Genomic DNA, 14,856 nt, shown 5'->3' on the forward strand with positions numbered 1-14,856 from the left:
GTTTATCATCTCTTCCTGGAAACTTCAGAATCCCACCCATCCCTTCCTGAGAACTTCAGTGAAACACTCGGACGCTCCTTTTACTTTGTCAGGGTTGTTGGGTTTTCCGGGTCTCTTCCCCCATCAAAATATTCAGTGTCTTTCTGAGTTTGTGACTTCTGCTTTGGTGGCTTCCTCACCTGGTTACTGACAGATAGAAAAGGCTTAGAGGAAACGTAATCCAGATTGTAGAGAGAGCTGTTTCTACAATCCCTTTTCCAACATGGGGGTTGATTATATATCATAGACGTGTTCATATCTACATGTTTGTTTTATACGCGCGCACACACACACACACACACACACACGTATATTTTAGCTTTGCTTGGGATATTCTCCTGCCAAATACAGGAGGTTAGTCTCTTTCATCCCAGCTCTTTCAAAACTACAGAAAACGCAGTGTGCTGTTCCGAGGCCAGCATTGATTTATTTGCACGTCTCTTCTCTCCTCTCAAAACTTGAATTCTGGCTCTATCTTCTGCTTTATCTGCCTTTTCTCTTCCCAGTCCCCTGTCTCTCTCCCCTTCTAATTATCCCCAGTGGGAGTAATTTAATCGCGCATCAGTTTCTCCTGGTTGGGGAAAAGGTACACTAGAATTCCCCAAAAGGAAAAGATTCAGGGTTGAGGAGAGAAGAGCATTTGTATTACTGAGGACTGCATTGGAATTCCAAAAACAGGATCTTTCCTTTTGAAGGGGCTTTGTGGCCACTCTCTGCAAATGTGCTTTCAGGGAGACACTTGGGCGGGGGGTGCTCCCTACACTTCTCCCTTGGTCCTTAGTCCGGGTCGGGAGCTGTCAGGGAGTCGAGGTGGAAGAGCATGCTGCCCGCCTGGGATGCCCTCTAGCCCCAAACCCCTCAAGCAGCTGCGTGGTGGCCTGATCCAGCCCACGCCCTGTTTTGTAAATAAGGTCTTCCTGGAGCCCAGCCCTGCTCCTTCTGTTAAGCGTGGTCTGGGGCAGCTTTTCTGCTCTGGTGGCAGAGCTGAGTAGTTACAGCAGAGACCACGTGGTTTGCAAAGCTGGAAGTGTGTGCTGACCCTGCCCGGGGGGAGCGGGACCCCCTTCCCGCCCCCCCCCCCCCGCATTTGGAGTAGGTAAGGCCACGAGCCCCTGCATTGGGAGCGTTTGGAACGTGTAAGGCAACTTGGGATCCCTGCTCTAAGACAGTTTGGGTTGGGAAACATTTCAGTAGAAGCCCTTCTTGACCTAATGCCTTAGTGCCCTGGTGCCACCCCCTGCTGTCCAAACACAGGTGCAGTGGTGGTCCCCAGGGGCTGGAGCCCCAAGACCTATTACCACTACTGTAAATAAGAGAGTGTCATTTGTCAGAATCAGAATGCTAGAACAGTGAAAACATTCTACTTAATTTATGTCACAGTAGGTATTTTATATCCCTGAAAATAAGTTCCTTAATGTGAAGAGCAAACTAAATGAACCAGCTGTCCTAGAGGGACAGCTAGCTGCTTCATTTTACCAAGTTGAAGATGAAGGTGGGATCCTGCACTAAAAAGATTTTTTAGTTTGACATGGTCAGCACCAAGAATCCTGACCCATGTGTAGGAAAGAAGAAAAGGGCTTAACTGATGCCTCTGAATTTGATACTGAGCGTGGATTTTTTTTTTTTAATGTTTATTTTTGAGAGAGCGTGCGAGCAGGGGAGGGGCAGAGAGAGGGAGCTACAGAATCTGAAGCAAGTTCCAGGCCCTGAGCCATGAGCACAGAGCCCACCGCGGCGCTCGAACTCACGAACTGTAAGATCATGACCTGAGCCGAAGTCGGATACTTAACCAGCTGAGCCACCCAGGCTCCCCAGTACTGAGCGTGGATTCTTAAATGGTCCGGGAGGCTTTGAAGAAGCCGTTAGTATCTCCAGATGCTGGAGTTCCTTGGTTTCTGGCCACTCGCATTTCTGCCATGTGGGGTGAGAGGGTGCTTGAAGACCTTTCATCAGGTCTTTTAACGATTTCCTCATAATGTTCCAAACAGTCTGAGCTGTTGAGGTCAGCAGAGCCGTTGATTCTTGTCCTAGATTCCAGTCCAGACAAAGTGCTTGATCAAAGGAGCAGTTTCCGCTTACAGTAGCAATGTAAACTTGGCTCATGAGGCTACATTTAGTGCTCAAATCTGCAAATATCCCTGCAGGATCAGTTCTTTTGCGCAGCCAATCCTAATCCTGTCTGTGACCTGGCAGATGCAGGGCTCCACCCAGAAAGAGGAGAGATTCTTTTCAAACCTGGGATCGTAGATGAGTGAGGCCCTGTTACCTGCAGGCGTGAGTCAGGAGTAGCTGCTCATCACAAAGCCAAGAAAAAGAAGCCAGGGATGCTCCTAACCTGATGTTCCATGTTAAACGGCCTCCTTGATGTCGTCTCCCAAAATGATGCCTCCTACCTCCCACAGCACGGGCAGGAGCCCCCCTAGATGAGCCCGCCCCCAGGTGAGCAACAGTGTTGGTTAGGTTCTGCTTCCAAGACAGAGGCACGAATTCCCAAACGAATCTTCCAGCAGCGTGCAGAGAATCCATACGAGCGATCTGTATCCGCCTTGGAGAAGACTTCAGGGGAGGGTCGCGTTCCAGAAAGTTGGAAATACTTCCGGGCAGGCCCAAAGGCCATGGCTGTGCCCACGTGGTCTGTGTAGGGTGGGTTATCCCTGGTCTTAGCTCCTGGGATTGAAGCCTGAGTGACTGTATCTGAAATACGGAGTTTACTGGGGAAAGTACTTTCTTCTAATACATACCAAAGTATTTAGTTATTAAAGGTAATCATTTGTGTATTAGCAACAGGGTGTTTTATTACTTGTTCCGGGAAACCTCGCTGCCGCTGTTCTTAGTCCTTTACCCTGATTTGCAGATTATCCTAATTCCCCTGCTCCTTGTGTTCCTCCTGTATGTTCCTACCGCCACTGTTCATAACAGTAGTTTTAAATTTTTCCTCTCACCTGGTTATTTGCCTCTTCCAGACCCTCACCTTTGAGATGGGTGGCTGTGGCCTGGGGCGAGTTGTCTGACTTCCTGGAGCCTCTTTGGAGGTCTGGACTGTAAAGTGGGGACAGTTATACCTACTTTGCAGAGACTTGGTGGGATTAGAGGCCCTGCGTCGGTAAATTCCAGCAAGGGCCCACGTGTGGTAGGAATTAAATTCTAACGGCTCTTCTGAACCCCCTGTGGCCTCATGCTACTTCAGATTCTAAATGTGAACCAAGCGAGAACAAGCCCGCCACAATCCCCGCTAAAACGTGGCTACCCTCCAGGGCCTGCTCTGTCAAAGCCAAGTGCTGTGCAGAGTTCTTTACCTGCATTCTCTCATCCCATCCTTAGGACCACCCTGGGAGGCTGGCGCCGTTACGCTTATTTGTCACACTGAGGAGACTGAGGCTTGAGGCTGAGTAGTTTGCCTACACGGCTGTGTGGTATTTGTCTCAGCAGCCCGGGCGGGGCTGCCGTGCAGGCCCCCAGAACCTGCGGGCCTCGTTCTTCGATCACCCTGTCCCCTTACCTTCTAGCTCCAGGCGGCCGGGTGGCCGTCTCCACCTGCCACAGGCTGGTGGGGGTGGGGGGGTGCGTCCTACTCACACCTTCTACTGTTTTCTCCATTTCTCCAAAAGTCTCTACTTTAACCTCCCCGCTCCTCTCCCAGTGGGTCAGACTCACTTGACTCCCGCATCCACGTAAACAGAATGGCATTAAATGGTCCAGGTCACGCCCCTACCTCTCCAGGATAAGACTGGTGTGTACCGTCTCCCTCCCCATAATTCCTCACATCGGGCGGGCACAGGATCCAGCCTTAAATTTAAGTAAGCCGTAACAGGGAAGCAGCTGTCATGCCAAAGGAAACCATGGAGTTTAATCACCAGTTTGCAGCAGCAGGTGAGGCCACGTGCACGGGAACTGCCCCGTGCAGCCCAGGCTGGTCTTGTAGCGGGTGCGGGAGCCGCGCAGACGGGGGCGGCTGTTCCCACTAGCTTGGGTTCAGAGTTTATGTACATTCTGCTCCCCCGTTTTATGGCTAACTCGTCCTGCCACAGGTTGCGTGCCTCCAGTCCTGTTGTGTTTCTAGCAGCTCGTTCACGGACAGAATGAGAGGAAATAAGCCCGAATGCAGCACGCTACTCCCACATCTCCTACCCTGTTGAGGCAGACAGTAGGGTTCACTGGGAACAGAGAGGACCCCACAGCGTGGCCACTGGGTGTCTTCACTAGAAGGTCTTCAGTTACCCCACAGACCAGGGGTTACTTTTTGATAACTCCTACCTGTTGGAGTCTTTCTACACTTGCTGGCATAATGGCCTGGTTTTCGACACTAAAAGAAAAAGATTAAGGGTGTAACTTTTCATAAATTCAAATCTCAATAGAAACATCTTAACCTGTCTAAGGAACCATAAAAGCTAGTTAGCTGCCGGGGCGCCTGGGTGGCTCAGTCGGTTGAGCGTCTGACTTCGGCTCAGGTCACGATCTCACGGTCTGTGAGTTCGAACCCCGCGTCGGGCTCTGGGCTGATGGCTCAGCCTGGAGCCTGCTTCCGATTCTGTGTCTCCCTCTCTCTCTGACCCTCCCCCATTCATGCTCTGTCTCTGTCTCAAAAATAAATAAACGTTAAAAAAAAAATTTAAAAAAAAGCTAGTTAGCTGCCTAGCTATTTTTTTCTTAATTTTATTTATTTTGAGAAACCGAGACAGCACAAGTGGGGGAGGGGCAGAGAGACTCCCAAGCAAGCTCCGCACTCAGCGCGGCTGACAGGGCTTGAACCCATGAAGCCGCGAGATCCCCACCTGAGCCGAAACCAAGAGTCGGACCCTTAACCGAAGGAGCCACCCAGGTACCCTTGATGGATTTTGTCTTAAATGAAGCTCCGTTTCAGGCCTGAGAGACCTTGAGATTCAAGCCATTATCACTATCCCAGAGAACAGGGCTCTGGATGTTCAGAGGCCCCAGAAATCAAACGTATGAGAAAGGCAAGGGCCCTGTTCCCTGGCCTCTCCCGGTGGAGCTTGCTCTTACAGTGTAGAGCGGCCAGAAGCACAGGAAAGTCAGGGCGCCTGGCTGGCTCAGTTGGTGGAACGTGGGACTCCTGATCGCAGGGTGGGGAGTTGGAGCTTCACATTGGGTGTAGAGATTACTTACAAACAAAATCTCTAAAATAAAAAGCACATAACAGCGTAGAGTTTATCTCGTGAAGGTATGTATGATGTTTTTCTTCTTGATAAACCAGGGGAAAAAAGGAAACCAAAGTGCTACATTCCCTTAGGAAATCCTGCCCCCTAAATCTTGAGGACATTATAGATCAACTCAGAACTGGTAACGCAGCAAAGAAGGTGATGAAAGCTGTTTAACTTAGTAGCTTTTAAAGAAAGTCTTGTCTGGCCAGAGAGGTAAGTCAGATGAGGTCGTGGAGACTTTTGGGTAACATTGGGGTTACCAGTGCCTACTCACTGCCCTCATTCACACCCCTAGACCCCAGTGTGGTGGTCTTACCTGACCCGAAGGGAGTCGCACCGCAGCTACTCACCCTGTAGCACGGGCCGGGCTCCGGCGCCCTGAGTCCCAGGTGGTAGGAGACCAGGTGCTGGTGGGGCCTCTGAGCGGGGAGAAGCGGTCCCTCCGGCCGGGAAGGGGGCCTGCGAGGCTCCCAGGCACGAGCAGGAGGGGCTGAACGCCGTGGCCAGTTGACAAGCTGCTGATAAAGTCAGGAGAAAACACTGCAGACGTGGCGACTTTGCACTGAGGGCAGGGGCTCCGGCCAGGCGTGTACATACAAAGCAGGTTTCAAGGTGCTTTACTGCGGCGTTAATTGCCGACAGCGTGGCTCCCGACGAGCCTTAGACTTGGGCCTGTGGAGCGCCCACAGTCTTTGAGGAGGCTTCCCACCTTCCAGCCAAGATCCCACCTGGAAGCGGCAGAGGGCGCCCTTCCGAGCCGGCGCCGGCCTTCCCTCTGGCTGGGGGACCGGATGTGGGGCCACTGATTGACAGGGGCTAAGCGCCCGCCCCCCGTTCCCACGCCTATTTTGACCTCCTTCAGACTTAACTGGCCGTCCGACTTTCAGTCTTCCGGACCAGGGGTCAGCAAAGACTTTCTGTAGGAGCCCAGAGAGGAAAGATTTCCGGCCTTACAGGCCGTCTGGGCTCCGGCACAGCCACTCCTAAGCACGAGACCGGCTGTAGATGACGCGTACATGAGCGTGGCCCGGTTCCAATAAAACTACCAGCACTGACATTTTCATTTTCACGTGTTACAGTATATTCTGGTTTCTTTCCCCTACGATCTTTAAAAAAAAAAAAAAAAAAAAACCCTCTGCAAGTGCTGGGCTGTACAAAAATAGGCAGTGGCCCGATCTGGCCCCCAAGCTGTAGTTTGCTGACCCCTGATGCGGGTGCTCGTCAGTGCTTGGTAGCAGTGGGAAGAGTAGGTGTTCCCGCAGGGACCGGGCACAACCAGGATGGTCCCGATGCAGAGGAACGACTTTGGACCGCAAGCCCGGAGCTGGGCCCCTTGGTCTTTATCAAAAAACCACACACGTCGGGCGCCTGGCTGTCTTAAGTTGGAGGAACATGCGACTCTTGATCTCAGGGTCGTGAGTTGGAACCCCACAGGTTGCTTACACACACATGCCGCCCACTAAGGAGAATTCGAGGGCTGATGAGCTGAGCAGGGCCGCTACCTGCCGCAGAGGCTGCAGAGGTGGGAGGGGGTCTGGGCCGTGGGGGGTGCCTCTCCCGGGAGCGGATCGTGCGAGGGTGAGGGCAGCTGGGCGTGGTGCGGTGCCAGAGTAAGTGCTCTCCAGGGAGCGCGTGCGGTAAAGGGAACGAAACACCCCTGCCCCCTCCCTGCCTGCACACTCACCTTCGTGAAACTCGGGTTGAATAAAAGATTCATCTTGGGACTGAGGGAAGTACAGAGAGAGAGAGAGAGACCGTTACAGCCTGGCTCCAGCCCTCCATCACCTGCTCATTAGCGTGCTCCTCGCCAGCTTACTGCAGATTTCCGGTTTCTGAGCCCCCTGGGGAAGGAGCCCATGCCCCAGCCGGGGGATGACGGAGAACTGCAGAGGGTTGGGGTGGGTTTTAAGTGTTTCTGCTCATTTCTAGAACAGTTTGGGAAGAGCTACATGCCTGTCAGCCCCGCACAAATACACATGAACAGCCTGGGGTAGAGTTTGCTGCAGCACCTTGGGGGGGGGGGGGCAATGCAGGGTGAGCTAGCAAGGAAATCACTGCAGGGGGGAAGGGGGGCATGCTCACCAGACACTTCATTTTCCACCTTGGACCAGTGAAGGTATAGAAGGATCTAGATCCAGAAGCCAGAAAGCAGGCACCGTACTAGAGTTGCTAATCCAGGTGTCATACTTACTGTGCAAATTGGCACCTGGGTCCCTCCGGGCAGAAGCCCCCGAAGTAGTTAGCGCACATGATCTTACGGACATGGCGGTGTTTGCACAGGGGACCTGCTGGGCAGAGAACAGCCAGAAACACACATGACAAATCTCACCGGGAGGGTATGGCAGTCATAGCTCTCCACTTAACAGGGTATATAAACCTTGTCCTTTCCTGCCCAAAGCACCTGCTTCCTAGCCACGTGACTGAGAGGGGAATGGCTACCTCAGAATGTGCTGGGGTGGGTGCCAGCTGGCCAGTGCTGAGCAGTGGGGTCGGAGGCGTCCCTGACACACTGCATCTTGGAGGATTTACGTGGTTGTAGACTGTCATTTGTCACCTTTACTTAGCTCCAGAAGCTACAGCTGAGGGAAGACTAACCCCACCACAGCTTACTAATCGTCCCCTAAAATGCCCCCAAAGGAACACTGCCGAGGACTCAGAACAGTGCACCTGAACACCAATGAAAGTAAAGGGCGCAGTACTCAGAGCACAGGGACTCCAATGGGGGGACCCTGCCTCTTAATGGAGCACGCTTAGGTGACAGCACCCCCCCCCCCAGTTGGGTAAAAGAACTAGACAAGAGAATGCATGTGGCCTGTCTCCCCTGGACCAGACCCGATGCCAAGGGCTTCCTGTGAGGTCCTATATCTGCCAGCTCAATAACCCTATGAAGGAGCTGTTTCCCCTTTCCATAAGTGAGGAACTGCGTTCAGCAATTCGTTCAAGGTCACGCAGCTGATACATTCTGAAGTCACTGGGATCTGAACCCAAGTAAGCCCGCCGGGAGAAGCCATGCCAGGCTGAATGCTACAATACACAGAGGGTTCTTTTCCATCAGGGCGAGCCTGGGGGAGAACTATGGAAAGGTCTTCCGTTGGGATTTTAACCCAGGGGCACACCCCCACGGGGCCTTATCAGGAATATGCATCCTTCCCCTGCTGGGGACACCCCCCACATCGGGATCACCTAGTGCTCCCTTTCCATCGGGGCCTCACCATCCTTGCAGAAACCTTGGTCATACCAAGGACAGTCTCGGGTCTTGAAAGCTGGCTTCACGTGGAGAAAGGGACATTCCTTATTGTTGCAATCACCTGAAAAGTCCAGCATTCTTTAAAAACAGGCTCATCTTAACGCTCATTTCCACCCTCCCCAAAGTGGACTGACCGCCTTGCCTAGCCTCCACTTGCCTTCCTTCCATCAGCAGCAGCTTTTAGAAGACAGCAAGGATTTTCTAATCCTTCTTGCAATCTAAGAAGAATGGATCCCAATACTACTTGCTAAGTAGGACTTGGGTAAGAATAAACACATCTGGAAGAGCAGAGGCAGGGCCAGATATCCAGAGGGAGGGACTGGGACGGAAGGCATCTGGAGGCCACCAGAGAGGAAGGAACGAAGAAGCGGCGGGGAGAGGAGAGCCAGAGCGAGCCCCTAAAGATCCAAGAGGACACAGTGTGGATGCGTTTCAATCAGGGCCCTCTGTGCTTCGTCTCTGCGACGGAGACCTACGGTGCTTCTAGAACCAGGGTACAGTCCTTTCTGGCGGACAGGCCAACAAGACCAGCTCCAAAGCTGGCGGTGGTCTGATGCTAGATGCTACACAGGGACCCCTGTGGTTGCACGATGCCTGTGCTGTAAGCTGTGGGTTATAGACCAAGACTCCGGTCCTCTAGAAGGAGCCAGCCTCGTGGGACAGACCACTGGAGAATTGTTGTAAGAACACTCTTAGATTTCTTGCAGGAGCCCAGGGCTCTGAAGGAGCGTGGGGAGGAATCAGTTCATCTTTCACCTCATGTGAGTAGAGAATTGGTGGATGCTTCCAATCCCATCCTCCTTAAAAGCCTACAACTCACGGGTGCGCCCGGGTGGCTCAGTCGGTTGGGCGACTGACTTCGGCTCAGGTCATGATCTCATGGTCTGTGGGTTTGAGCCCCGTGTCGGGCTCTGTGCTGCTGGCTCGGAGCCTGGAGCCTGCTTCGGATTCTGTGTCTCTTCCTCTCTCTGCCCCTCCCCTGCTCACGCTCTGTGTCTGTCTCTCGATAATAAATAAACGTTAAAAAAAAAAAAAAAGTCTACAACTCGGTGCTTCTCACAGCCAAAAGGACTTGATGGTGTTCGCCCCGTTGGTTTTCAAAGTTCTCCAGAGATCTACTTAAAGGTCGCCCTTCTGCAAAGCAGGTTTCACCGCTGATGCCTAAGAACAGTTTGAAATCACCATTCCCTCCTGGCCTTCCCGCCTCACAAATGAGGACAGCAGTGCTCAGAGAGGGGAAGTGCCGTGTGCAGCCCAGGGCAGAGTGCAGCCTCTGGGCTCCCGCCTTTTGAGGAATGGAAGTGGCATCCCTCCCCTAGAGCTGGCGAGCATTTGATCTAGGAGGCAGCGGGCGGGCGGAGGCAGCGGCAGGAAGTCACCTGCCAGTGTAATGCTGCCTTTCTGTCCTGGCCTGGATGCGCCTCGCTGCATTCCTCTGGCGGCCAGCAGGTGGCACCCGCGCCTCACCCTCCAGTCAGCCTTTTCGGAGTCCCCCAGGTAGCTGTTAGAAAAGCCCAGCCAGCTGCAGGGCCCAAGACCCTGGGCCCCCTCAGCTGCCCCTTCCCACTCCAACACCTCCCAACATAATGTTCTACATAAAACAGTTTACTTCCAATAAGAACGATGATTACTTTGGGGCGCCCGGGGGGCTCAGTCGGTTAAGCGTCTGACTTCCACTCAGGTCAGGATCTCAGTTTCCGTGAGTTCGAGCCCCGCATCAGGCTCTGTGTTGACAGCTCAGAGCCTGGAGCCTGCTTCGGATTCTGTGCCCCCACCCCTTTATGCCTCTCCCCCACTGGTGCTCTGTCACCTTCTAGCTCTCAAAAATAAATAAATGTTATAATTTTTTTTTTAATGGTAAGTGGCATTTTTAAATGAAAGAGGTTTATTTAGGTGCTGACCAAGGGAAGCTGAGCTTCAGGTAAACTCTGTCCTTCCCTTCCAAGAACACATGCAGGCTGCGGGACCTCAACTCCCAGCAGGCAGGACACAGAATTTTGGCCTGGGAGGAGCTCTTTGGGGATGCTTCGCCTTCTTCCCAAATAGCCGGGACCTCCCCCCCTGCCCCCCCGCCACTGGCACTAAGGGCAGCTTACCCCAAACCTGCCCCAGTCAGAGACGTCCCTGAAGACTGTGGCAGCTCTCTGTCCCTCCAGGTCACTCTTTTGGAACACAGTTTGAAAAGCACTGGACTAGATAATCCTTAAGGCTCCTTCCAGCTCTGGAAAGCACTGAGCTGTAGAATTTCACTGGGAAGATATTTTACAAGATCTGAGGCACACTTGCCGATTCAATCTTAAATGAGGTGGCAAGTGGTTGTGGCTTCCTGCCCCTGGCAGCCCTGTGCACGACAAAAGGAGGTCTGAAAGCCAGAGAGAAGGAGGACACTGGTCCCAACCCGACCACACAAGATAATTTTAGAGGCTGTGCTTCTGAACCTCATGACTGTATGTTTACAGTGACCCTGCATTGCCAATAAGAGACGCTAGTTTTCCGCTTACGGAAGCAATGCAAAGTTTTCTTCTAAAATAACACTCCGTAAAACAAGACAGTCGGAAGAATCGACAGTGACACAGGTCAATGGCACAGGTGCTTTCTGTGTTTGGCAAGCATCGTGAAAGTGGCTTTCAAATCCTGCTGTTTGGGAAACGCTGGCCCGGACCCACCCCAGGGACAGAGACACGGCCCATTCCAGGCTTATTTCCGGACAGTCAGTCCGGGTATGTGATTAGCCAGGACTGCAGAGGGAAACAATTCAGCCTTTGAGTCCAGCCTCACCCCACCCTTCCCGTGGGGGTGGGGGTGGGGGTTACTAGCGTGTGCCCGAGCCTGTAGGCCAGTGAAACAGGGATCCCAGAGTACAGTTCCACTGTTCCTAGGGGGCTGGAAAAGCAGGCGCCTGGGGCTCAGAGAGGCCCGGTCGGCCACCGGAGACATACACAGTCTCCTTTGGGCTTCCCTGTCACACGTCTTCCTGTCTCCCCAGTCCCCACTGCCAACCCCCCTAGGTAAGGGCTGGAGCCAGGAAGGGGCGTTACCGAACTTGGAGTAGAAGTAGCACTCGGGCATCCTGGTGACATCGTACTGGTGCAAGAAGTTGCACTGGTCGCCCTTCTTACACAGTCCCCGCAGCCAGTGCTTACACACCACCATCTTCTCCCCTCGGTTGTGCCGGAGGGGACAGAGCTTCCCTGGGAACAGCAGAGCAGCCAGCTGGGAGCACCCCCACCCCCTGCTTGCCTGGGATTCCCGAGGAGCGTGCCCCTCGTCCATCCCGTCACCTGACCCCTGGTGGAGGCCACACGGAGGACGGGCTGTCGTCTTAGCACTGCCACACCTTTGCCCAAAGTTTCCTCTCTGCCTGGCCTGCCCTCGTGCTTCTCGAACCCCGGGAAGCCCCAGGGGGTCAGGACAGCTCCCAGCAGCCTCACAGCCCCCCTCTCCTCCAGGCTCAGGGTGGGGCTCCTACCAGAGAGCAGAGCTGTGGCTCCAGCCCGGGACCCCCACCCAGCACATAGTGCTTGTTAAGGGCCTGCTAAAACCAGGTCTCAGAAACCCCCCTCAAAGGTTGTGTTTCCTGACCCCGGAGACCTAACGTGCTGACCTAAGAGCCGGCTTTGTAACTAACAACTGAGAAGGAAGTAGAAATGTCCTGTGTGACTCTGTTACCTTCTTACGGGGGGTACGGCCATCAGCAGGAAGGATGCCCCAGTTCCCAAGTTCCTAAACAGGACCAGCCTCATGCTTGGCCACCCCTCTGATAGAATGTGAGGGTTGCTGGGAAGGGGTTCTTTGTAAATAGTCCTACCCTCACCCGGCCAATGACTCGCTTGGGTGTGACCTTCCACCAGAGCACTTGGATTTCTTTGCAAGAGGGCGTGGATATGTAGACGGCCCCAGCCCCCCACGCCCCGGTTCACCTGCTGACCCACCTTTCTCACAGAGCCCTTTAGCGAAAAAGTTGCACACAGCTGAGCCCGACTCTAGAAGGGGAAGAAGGAAAGAGAGAAGGTAAACAGAGGCTGCACCTGCCAGGGGGTTTTTCCTCCTCAGGAAGTCCCTACCCACCCCCACCCACCCCCGCAACCCTGAACCTCCCCCAAAGCTTGGGCCTGGGGGCTAGGGCCTGGCTCTTTGGATGCTGGCCTCCAGAACCAGCCTCAAGACCTCAACACCTAAGCCTACAACTCTGAAACACAGGTGATGGAGGGGCCCAAGGCAACTCAGGAGGCCAATGTGGACTTTCCTGGCTTCTCACCATTCCCTTTCTGTGTCTCTCTGCTTTCCCCGTCTGGAAAATGGGCTGCCTGGAAGTCAGCTCCATTCTCCTGGAATCCTGGAGAGTATGTAAGAGGGGAGCCCTCAGCCCCTGAGAAGGGGGGTGCTGAGCTGAGAATCACGGGTGGCAGGCCCCAGTCCCCAACTCGGTCCCCCTGGTGTGCCGCAGTGAAGAGGCTGAGCGGAGAAGCCCAGAGATCGGCGCAAGGTCCCCCAGGGGGACGGCTGACACCCTGTCCTCACTCACTGTCCATGCCCTGGAAAGGCAGGAGTCCAGTGCCCTTTTGCATCTCTACATCCTTCTCGAAGGTGAAGGTGAACTGCTCTAGCCCAGCAATGATCTCTTGCATCTTCCATCTCCTGCCGAGCCGCCCAAACCTGCTCAAGCCCCTGCAGGTGCACCCTATATAGCTCATCAGAGGCCCTTAAGGGGGCAGGGTCTGGTGCTGCCCCCCTCATCCCCGGATGCCAGTGGCCAGGTGACAGCTGGGCTGCTCTCTGGGCACAGCTGTCTTCTTACTCCCACCTGGTGCAGGTGCAGACGCCCCGGGGCCCCGCGCCCTCGCGCGGTGTACCTAACATCCCGCTCACAATGCGCGCCGCTGGGGAAGAATTAGCAAAGCCGCACGTACGCACGCACGGCGTATGCGCAGACATTACCAAACCTGTGCTCAGTCTTTCAACATGAAGACAAAGCCACAGGTTAGCCTTGAGCAGAGTTGCACAAACCGACCACAGCGAGGCTGTTCTGATTCCCAGGAGCTTGGGGGCCAAAGGGTGAGGGGGTGGGCGGGGCAGGGGTGCAGAGGGAGGGAGCCCCGCCCCCCCCCGCCACCCCCCCCCCCCCCGCCTCCCCGCTTCCCTCCAATCGGGTCCCAGCCGACCCCTCCCTCTGGGACTCCTGACATCCCTTTTCTGGCCTGAGTGACAAGCCCTGAGCGTGCTCTTCATGGGAGAGGGAAAAAGGAACGAAATCCAGAGGAATCGGAAATAGTTGGATGAATAGCGCTTTGTTTACGCGCACACAATCGCGAGCTCGGCTGGGGGTGGAACCAACCAGAGGCCTCCCAGCCAGGATTCCACAGGCCACCCCAGCGCCTCCCACCCCTGAGAAAGTGCTTTGTAAACGAAATCTCTATGCAAATGTTGTTTTATTATTATTACACCACCCCTGCCCCCAGGGCTGGGGACATCTGAAAGTGCTTTCAAAGGAGCATTTTAGGGCTCTAACTAGGGCAGGCTCCCTCCCTCCCCCCACGCCCTGGCCCTGAACTGGCCTTCCCTCCAACTGGAGCTGGTGTTTTCAGAGTCGCACTGGAGCCCGCAGAACCCCGACGCCCTCCTTCCTGGACCGAGCGAGCGGGGAGAGGTGGGCAGCGCCCTGCAGGCCCGAGCGGGCCTGCAAGAAGGAGCCTGCTTGCTGGCTTTTGTTTTCCCGTGGCTGTCGCCGCGCTCCTCCTCGATTTGGTGGTGTTCTTTTGAACTCGGGATCAGAAAAGAAAATAGCTGGGGAGAGAGACACCTGGAGCTGAGGCGGGGCTGGGAGGGGCGGGGAAGGGATCCAAGAGTTTCCAAAAGCCCGGGCCTCCCTCTGACTTCATTCCCAGGGAGGCAGGGGGCCGAGCCGGGGCCTGTGGGAGGCTGGGGCACAGGGGCGCCCCTGGGGCAGGAACCCTATTCCCGTGCATTGATTAGTAGTCCTGAGAACACATTCATCTATCAACACACTAACCCCGCAGGGCAGGCAGGCAGGCAAATGAGGCCATCACGACTCAGCGAGGCCCAGGGCACACAGCTGGGAAGATGGTGACACGGAATTCAAATCCTGATCTCTCCATGGTTTCTTTCCATAAACATCCACAGAGCATCTACGTACAAGGGACTGGGGCCCCAAAACAGAGTGCTGCGTTCCTGCCCCCAGGGACAGCCCAGCCAAGTGGGGAGGTACACGCTGGTCCCGGGGGACGATAATGGCTAACAGGGGGAGGTTAACAGGGGTATGAACGGTAAGGGGGGGGGGGGGGCGCTCAGCACGGGCAGGGAGGGGCGGCCGAAGAGCGTCTGGTGGCGATGGGCATGTTCCAGAAGGGAGGCCAGCCATATGAGGGCATGGAGAATGAAGCAACATGGTGG

General features: G+C 54.6%; 1 protein-coding gene across 3 annotated transcripts; it reads right to left on the reverse strand.

The window, feature by feature from the left end:
• Positions 1–327: 327 nt before the first annotated feature.
• On the reverse strand, positions 328–13,158 carry CPSF4L (cleavage and polyadenylation specific factor 4 like). Of its 3 annotated transcripts, XM_027047983.2 has the most exons (8): positions 12,971–13,158; positions 12,378–12,428; positions 11,484–11,636; positions 8,411–8,506; positions 7,390–7,483; positions 6,883–6,922; positions 5,549–5,716; positions 328–4,342 (listed from the first exon to the last, which is right to left on the reverse strand). In XM_027047983.2, the coding sequence occupies exons 1-8, from the start codon at positions 13,137–13,139 to the stop codon at positions 4,250–4,252; spliced, it is 864 nt and encodes a 287-aa protein (XP_026903784.2). In that variant the 5' UTR covers positions 13,140–13,158; the 3' UTR covers positions 328–4,249. The 3 variants fall into 3 exon arrangements, with proteins under 3 accessions (XP_026903784.2, XP_026903783.2, XP_053068132.1); XM_027047982.2 differs by lacking the exon at positions 11,484–11,636 and having other exon boundaries at positions 12,971–13,152; XM_053212157.1 differs by lacking the exon at positions 11,484–11,636 and having other exon boundaries at positions 5,549–5,713; positions 12,971–13,149.
• Between the last annotated feature and the right edge of the window lie 1,698 nt (positions 13,159–14,856).

The sequence above is a fragment of the Acinonyx jubatus genome, chromosome E1, assembly GCF_027475565.1.
Source record: "Acinonyx jubatus isolate Ajub_Pintada_27869175 chromosome E1, VMU_Ajub_asm_v1.0, whole genome shotgun sequence".
Taxonomy (NCBI): domain Eukaryota; kingdom Metazoa; phylum Chordata; class Mammalia; order Carnivora; family Felidae; genus Acinonyx; species Acinonyx jubatus.

What these genes read in the sequence shown, in the direction of transcription:
- CPSF4L (XM_027047983.2), bottom strand. Translation starts at nt 13,139, where the DNA reads ATGAGCTATATAGGGTGCACCTGCAGGGGCTTGAGCAGGTTTGGGCGG. An exon ending in CCAAGGTTTCTGCAAGGATG is followed by an intron (nt 7,484 to 8,410) that starts GTGAGGCCCCGA and finishes TCTGCCCAGCAG; the next exon opens with GTCCCCTGTGCAAACACCGC. An exon ending in CCCAGGTGCCAATTTGCACA is followed by an intron (nt 6,923 to 7,389) that starts GTAAGTATGACA and finishes TACTTCCCTCAG; the next exon opens with TCCCAAGATGAATCTTTTAT.